The 7,913-nt window shown below is 31.4% G+C and overlaps 1 protein-coding gene across 1 annotated transcript; it reads right to left on the reverse strand.

Annotated features, from left to right (window-relative positions):
• Nucleotides 1–901: 901 nt before the first annotated feature.
• On the reverse strand, nucleotides 902–7,649 carry LOC110625004 (magnesium transporter MRS2-3). The gene is made up of 6 exons (XM_021770484.2): nucleotides 7,174–7,649; nucleotides 3,016–3,252; nucleotides 2,794–2,922; nucleotides 2,207–2,367; nucleotides 1,860–2,106; nucleotides 902–1,442 (listed from the first exon to the last, which is right to left on the reverse strand). The coding sequence occupies exons 1-6, from the start codon at nucleotides 7,597–7,599 to the stop codon at nucleotides 1,152–1,154; spliced, it is 1,491 nt and encodes a 496-aa protein (XP_021626176.1). The 5' UTR covers nucleotides 7,600–7,649; the 3' UTR covers nucleotides 902–1,151.
• Between the last annotated feature and the right edge of the window lie 264 nt (nucleotides 7,650–7,913).

A 7,913-nucleotide genomic window follows, 5' to 3' on the forward strand; every position in this document is an offset into this window, starting at 1 on the left:
TAAAACAAAATTAGTATAAATTAAGAAGTTATAAATATTAGAGATATTGGAAAAAAATTTTAAATATTTATAATAATTTACATTCGAATACTTTAAATTTTAAATAATAAACCTAAATCTTTTCTTATTATTTAGTTAAATCGAATATAAAAAAATTAATGATAAATTATAATATAATTTTTAAAGTTTTATATTATTAATAAAATATATAATTCTTTAATTTAAATTTTATATTTAAATTAAATATATTTTAAATTTATTTTATACAAATATATTATATTAAATAATTTTTTATTATATAAAACATTACATATAAATAATATATATTAAACTATTTTCTAAATATTTATATTTAATATTATAAATTATATATATCTATTTTAAATCTAAAAACTTTATTTTTTATTAATAATATTTTAAATAAAATAAAATATTATATATTTTAAATTATAAAATTTATTTTTTATTTTAAATTTTTATTAATATTTACTGTGTTATATAAAAGTGAAAATAGAGAGTATATAATGAAATTAATAAAAAATGACATTATTGTAATAAAAATATATATTTAAAAATTATTTTATTATTTAAATAAAATTTCAAAAATTATATTATAATTTACTATTAACTTATATAAATTTAATTTAATTTAATATTTTTAATTATAATTATATATTATGCCTTTATCGCTCATCGATATATTATCCTCATAATTTCAAAAAAAAAAAAAACAACTTTTAACACTATCTTTCTTTTAACAATCATTCATATCCTTCTGATTTAATTATCTTCAAAAACATTTTAACTATATACTCAAAACTATTCACTTTTAAAACGACCCATAAGTAAAAAATAAATAAAAAATTAAAATCACCAGAACCTCTGAACTTGAAAACCATAATTAGAAGGAAGCATTTTTGTTTTATTGCTGCATGGCGAAGTTATTACAATGAAGGCCTTTGTAATTATAGAAATACAACATGAATAATAGTTTTCTTTTATTATACAATGGGGAGAGCTCTCCACTTCTTCCCCCAGAAACTTGACCATGAATGACATGGGCATGCAGAGCAAGTTGTGCAAGAATTTAATCGCAGTAATATCATACAACAGCCACTAAATCTTATTGACTCCTCCGGCAAGCCTCTCAGTTATTCGAGCAACCGCTTGTGCTTGCACCAGGCAATGGCAATTACATACAGGAATACGCTCCCAGTACAGCCTCCGCCGACAGTCCATAGAAACTTTCGCATTCCCATCTCTGTCTCTTCATTGAACAATTCAATGTTGATATTCATGCCGAAAACACCAGCAACAGCAACAAGACAGCTGATCACTAAGGTTGCTGTTGTTAGCATTACGCCCATTTGAAGGAGATGATTCTGTTTGTCATCCAGCATTATATTGATGTAGTCCTCTGTATCATCGACGTACTCCCTCAGCTTCCAAGATGCAACCGGGGCAACATAAAACAGTGATAAATCATTGACTTGTATCGATAAAAGAACATTTACTCGAATATTAGAAAATGAACTTAAACACTGCTGATTATTTGTGTGCAAAATCACAGGCAGCCAAGCGCTCAACACAAAGGGGAATGGTTAAATCCACACCCTTCAAGTTATGTCCAAAACCTTCCCATTTCATCAGAAGGGAACATAATAATTATACAACCATCAGAAGAACCATGTAATTGAGTTACATTAGTGAATAATTTAGCTGCCATTGATAATACCTGATTCAACCGAGCTACTATAACTGGCTGATTCGTGATTTTCATACAACTTCAATGAACATACTCATTTTTCCTCCAATTCTAGAAAAGCCAACAAACCAAGTGCGAAGTTCAAGTTGCTTACCGTGGATAGTTTGTTCAGTGTACCATCAATTTGTACAAAGTATGCCTCCAGTAGCATTTCCAGCTCCTCTACATCAAGGTGCTTACTAATAGCACTTTGTGTGGTACTAGTACGGGTCCCATGGCTTCCCCTACTAAGAGTATGAGAAGCACTAAACAGATGACCTTGTGGATTGTCGGCATTGTGAATATCACCCTCTCTGCTAGTAGAAGCACCATGAGCCTCCAATGAGACTTCAGCAGGAATCCTGATTCAACAAAATGAGAATTCCCAGTGAGAAGAGAGTATAACAAATTACTGGAGAGAAGTGATGGCATAATCGAATGGATGTTGATATTATTAGGTACCCATCATCCAAGTCTACTGGAATATATTCATCATCCATGTCACCTCCCTCGTTTAAAGATGTAGTGGAAGAATTTTCTAGGTGTTGAATAAACTTTTCTGTTAGATACATCTCAGCCATATCTTCATCATCGTCCAACAAGTGTTCCAATTCATCCCTGACCTGAAAGCATAGTCATGCATAATAACATAGCAAGAGGCATTACAAGTTTGAGACAACAAGATTATTACTCGATACTCATAATAGATTAGGGAAATTTACTATTTATTTCTCGTGGTATGGGAAAACTCATTAGTTAGTCCATCAGTTTTGAAAAATACATTATAATGTCCATAAGGTTTTATAAAATCTACTAATTAGTCTCTAGTTTAGTCACTATGATACGAGAAAACTCATTAGTTAGTCTCTCAGTTTTGTAAAATTAGTCGCTCCATATTGAGGGTAACAGCTAAAATTACTGAAATGCTAATTAATAGATTTTTTAATACCTCAAGTACATTTAATTTATTTTCAAAACTGACGAACTAATTAATAAGTTTTCTTATACCACAGGGACCGAATAATAATTTTCCCAATAGACTAGAAAACCTTTTGAACACGGCCGGTTATTGCAACCAAACGACTTTTAATCTGGCGGACACGCTCTAAATTGAGAGTACTGATTTTGGAAGTCAGCTTATCCAATGCTGGATGAGCCTCTTGTTCCAGTGTTTTTGCCTGGTTAAGCATGGAAAACAAAATGAATGATGAAAACCAGAAACCAACTGAAAGAGGCTATAAATTATCAAACTAGAACACATTAATGCTCACCTCATTTTCTAAGCAACTGCAAGCAGCCTCAAGACATGTCTCCAATGCAACGAATTCAAATGGAAGAACATTTGATCCACTTCGATTTTCAAGCCCTGGTTTACCATCTACCTTACCTCCCTCATCAAGGTCTGGAGAATGAGAAATGCTTCCTGTAAAACTTTTTTGATTTTCCCTTGATTGTGACTCTTCAGGATCACACAGATTTTTCCAGTTTGAATCAGCACCATAGCCCTCCTGTATAGTGTAAATGTTAGAATAATAAATAATAAAAAAGAAAATAATACAATAAGATTTACGTGGTTCAGCTATGTCTATGGAGACAAAATCTCAGAGAACTACATCTTCATTCAATTGTTTCCAACATTATTTAAAAACTTTCTTATTTATAATGGAAGATCCAAAAGAAATATGGCATGAAACCATCAATTAAGGAATTCACCCACGAAATAGGAATACAAAAATATAAAGGCCAAATTAATCCAAATAATCCAAACGTTTTGATCAACTCACGTTTATATCCTAGACTTTCAATTTTAAACAATTAAACCAAACCTTTAAAACTTGTCACGATATTATCCATGAGCCCAAATCAATTTTGACCAAAATTTAAAAAATGCCACATGTCATCCCAAGTGACTTTTCTTAATTATTTTTAATTAACTATATTTTTGGACTTTTGGACGAAATAATCCAAAACTTTTTATAACTTCACATTTATATCCCAATCATTTTATCTATTAAACAAAATAATCAAACATTTTCACAAATTTATATTTATATTCTAATATTCAAATCTTGAAGAGTGGGAATACAATTATCAAAACACACAAAAGATCAACGACCGCATCCTTAACCAAGGCATCGGCATAGGAAAAAAAGTCAAATTGGTCTGCAGCTTTCTTTGCAGCTCTAGTTGCAAAGGAGATGATAGAATTTAAATAAATAGAGTGGCAACAAAGAAAGAAGTAATATGTAAAATTAGTTTGGAGAAGAAAACAATTATTTATCTCTTTGTAACTGTCTTTTTCTCCAAACTACCCTCCCTTACTCATTATTTTTATTTTTATTACCATTTGTTTAGGTTCTATTCTCTTCATTACAGCCAAAACTGCGAAAAGACCACTGACCAATTTGGTTTTTTCTTATCCGTCGGTCGGTATATTAACTAATGATGTGACTACTGATTTTTTAAGTATCTTCATACTTGTTTTTGCAACTATTCAATATTGAAAGATTAGAATATAAATATGAATTTTCTAAAAAGTATAGATTATTTTGTCCAACAAGGTTAGGATATAAACATGGATCCATAAAAACGTTTGAATTATTTTAGCCAATAAGAAAAGAAATATAAATTAAAAAATAATAAAAACACCAAGTAAGATGGCAGAGTGGCAATCTCAGATTTTAGTCAAAATTAATTTGAGTTTATAGATAAAATCGTGACAAATCTTAAAGGTTTGATTTAATTGTCCAAAATTAAAGGTTTAGGATATAATCGTGAGTTGACCAAAATATTTGAATTATTTGAGTTAATTGGCCAAACATAAATTACTCTATCTATTTAAGAATAAAAATCCTACACTAAATAGGAAAAACTTACAATACACTATTGGAGAGTAGAATCTTCATCAAATTCAACATAAAGAGAACTCAAAAATAACAAACAAGCAAGCATATGATTCAAGGCACCTGAAGATTCATAGAGTTTAATTTTAAAATATGGGAATAATTACAAAAACTACCGTGTGATTTAGTGTCTTTTTCAAGTAGGATCCTATGATTTCATTTATAACTAAAAAAATCACGTGGCTTCACTCTGAAGCAAAATGGAGTTTTTCCCTCTAATGCGGTTAATAAATGCTTATGTGGCATTTAAAATTAATTTTCAATAATAGTAAATTACATTTTAATCTTCAAAGCTCAGTAAAACACATAATTTAGTCCCCACATTTAAATTTAGTTATAAAGTTTTGTTTTATTAATGAAATAGTCTCTTTAGTTTTCATCACTATATTTTTACAAATTGATCCCTAAATTATAGTTGCCTTTAAATAAGTTCTTATAATTTTTACAAACTAATCTTCCAAGTCTATTAAATTTTAGTATCTTATATTTAGCAATAAAATAACAAAATAAAAATTAAATCAAAGGATCTTAGCACAATATACATTCAGATTCAAGCTCAAAGAATGATTTTTTGTCTAACTTTCCCTTCTTTTATTTAATTAGGCACAAAAGAAATGATAAAACTTTTATTTAATTTTTGTTACAGTGTTACAATATAACTTTTATTTAATTTTTATAAGATTAATAAATGTAAGAATTTATTAGTAATGATATTAATTAAGAACCAATTTGATATGAGGATTAATTTTAAATAAAAATATAAAGTTTAAATTAAGAGATTATTTTATCAATCAAATAAAACTTTAAGAAATAAAACTTTAAGGACTAAATTAAAAAATACAGGGACTAATACGTAGGTTTCACTAAATATCAAGGAGTAAATTGTAATTTATAAGCAAATTTAAAGTGATGGCGTGAAACCACATGAGTCTTTTTGTTATAGATTAAATCACAAGGCCCTACTTAAAAATATGTTAAACCACATGTAGTTTTTTGTAATCTCTTCTAAAATATATATATATACACACACACACATAAAGATGTGAAAGTATTCAGAGTTGGGAAAAAGTTTGTTTTATTGCCAACAAACTGTACAAGAGTATTTATACAAGGAACGCTTATGACAGCAGCTACAGTAACACACCTACTATACATGAGTAACTAATAAAAAATAGGCAAAAAGCCTCTTTCAAGCCCTAAGAAATAGTCAAATGTTCATTTAAGCGCTGGTCAATATTTTTTTTGTCCATTAACATCCTTCAAAATTTAAAAAAATAAAAATAAGTCAAATAATTATTTAATTCAGATTAAATTTAGCCAAAATGGGATCAAGTGAATACCACATGATAGACAAACGTTAAAACCGTTCTTCCGACTATCTTTGCTCTAATTCTATGAAATTAGTCCTTGGTTTGTTCTTCTATCCTTCAAATTCTTTCTCAAGAAGAGTGAATTTCTTATGGAAGTTTTTGAACTCAACAAGCTTAGTTTTGAAGGGCAGAGAGTGAAGAAAGAAGAGTAATGGAAGGAGAGGCAACCAAGCATTAATCAAACATGGAGAGATGAATGAAGGAAAAGAGAAATAGTTGAGAGGATGAGAATGATAGGACTTGCAGGTGGGGTATTTAGAGAGGATGCCATTAATGGAGGTGGAGGATTGTTAAGAAAGTATGACAGCGATTGAGAGATGAGAATAGAAGAAAAGATGGGTGTATTAAGTTATATTGGTGGAAAGGGCTGCTTGTTTTTTTATGTTCATTGTGGAAGATGATTTGAAAAGAAATGATAGTTAAAAGTAACACAGTTAATTTTGGGCTAAAAAATAGTGTTTGGCTTATGTGAACATTTGACTATTTTATAAGGGTTTAAAGGGGCTTTTTCCTTAAAAAATAACTTCTCATTACACTAACAAAAGAGGATATAAAGCAGCTCAAGTATGTGAACCATAAGATAATTGGACCAAAGAGTTCATCAAGTTCAGTTCTTACTTGGGGAGGATGCATTAATTCCAAGTTTTTAGTTCAAGATCAATCAGTACAAACTGTCCAGTACATTTTATAGTTCATCTTCATTGACCAGTTAAAGTTAAATAACAAATTTCCAATTCAGTACCAACAAATTTGTCAACTTGATAATGCAGGCTAAGATATGTTTCCCAATAAAATCAAGTTTCCTATCCTACAATTCTTCACAATCCTTAGAAAATAAAAGAACTCTTTCAAAAACCAAATCCCATCAATAGCTTTCTTCTCACAAAAGGAGATCGAAAACCCTGAATTGGGTACTAGAGAATCCAATAGAACTTCTACAACACATTAATCACACCAAATCCCCGCAGATAATGAATTCTCAGTAAACAAACACACACCCATAGGAAAATTTAAGCACTTCAGAATTGTAAAGTAAGCAATTGAAACAAAATCACCAGTCATCCACATATAAGCACCAAACGAGGCACTTCACAAAGTAAACAAAGAAAAGAACACGATTTTTTTTAAAATCAACGTTAAAAATGAGAGTCAGAACCTGGGCTTTAGTGGCGTTATAATGACACAACAACCTCCTCTGCAATTCCTCAACAAAAGGCGTAACGGAGGGGTCCCTCGAATTTAGCAAAAGAACCTCCTGGGCCGTAATTATCGCCTTGATATGCTCCAAGTTGATGACAATAGCCCTTTCTCGACCCAATACTGTAGATGGGTACGAGAGTTGTGGGTCCAGGATCCGGAGGTCACGAGCCGGTAAGCCGGTGCGGCGCATGATGGCATGCTTACCGGCCTCCACAACCTGGGCTTGACCAGTGTTGTCAAGGAGGAGCCAGGCCCGAACCCCGGTTCCTTTCTTGCGGACGGTGGGAAGGACGGAGGCGGTAGCCGGTCGGAATAATGGGTCGGTGTCGTCGTCCGGTTGAGGATAGGTGGGTTTGGGTAGAGGTGGAGGGTAAGACCTCATGGTGCTGATCAGAGTCCACGCTTGTGGTAGACTGGAAGTGGAGCAGTTATTATGGCTTTTTTGTAAATTTAGGGTTACAGTTATTTTTATCTGTAATTTTGGGGTAGGTGGAAAAATATTATTTGTAAATTTGAGTTGGTGAAAAAATATTTAGGAATTTAGAATTGGGTGACAGGTGGTATCTTTTTTGGCTGCTTGTGGCATGTTGTACACGCGCCCGTCCTGGCGCTTCTTTGACAGGACACCGACTTTGACGCCAAATCATGGCTGGGCGCTTTAAATTGAAGGCCTCTCCCTCTCGGCACCATCTTACT

The sequence above is a fragment of the Manihot esculenta genome, chromosome 10 (assembly GCF_001659605.2).
Source record: "Manihot esculenta cultivar AM560-2 chromosome 10, M.esculenta_v8, whole genome shotgun sequence".
Classification (NCBI taxonomy): Eukaryota; Viridiplantae; Streptophyta; class Magnoliopsida; order Malpighiales; family Euphorbiaceae; genus Manihot; species Manihot esculenta.

Bases quoted from the DNA above. Each gene is read 5' to 3' on its own strand.
- LOC110625004 (XM_021770484.2), bottom strand. From the start codon at position 7,599: ATGAGGTCTTACCCTCCACCTCTACCCAAACCCACCTATCCTCAACCG. The intron at 2,923-3,015 runs GTGAGCATTAAT...ATGCTTAACCAG, and splicing joins GCAGTTGCTTAGAAAATGAG to GCAAAAACACTGGAACAAGA. The intron at 1,443-1,859 runs GTAAGCAACTTG...GCATCTTGGAAG, and splicing joins CACTGAACAAACTATCCACG to CTGAGGGAGTACGTCGATGA.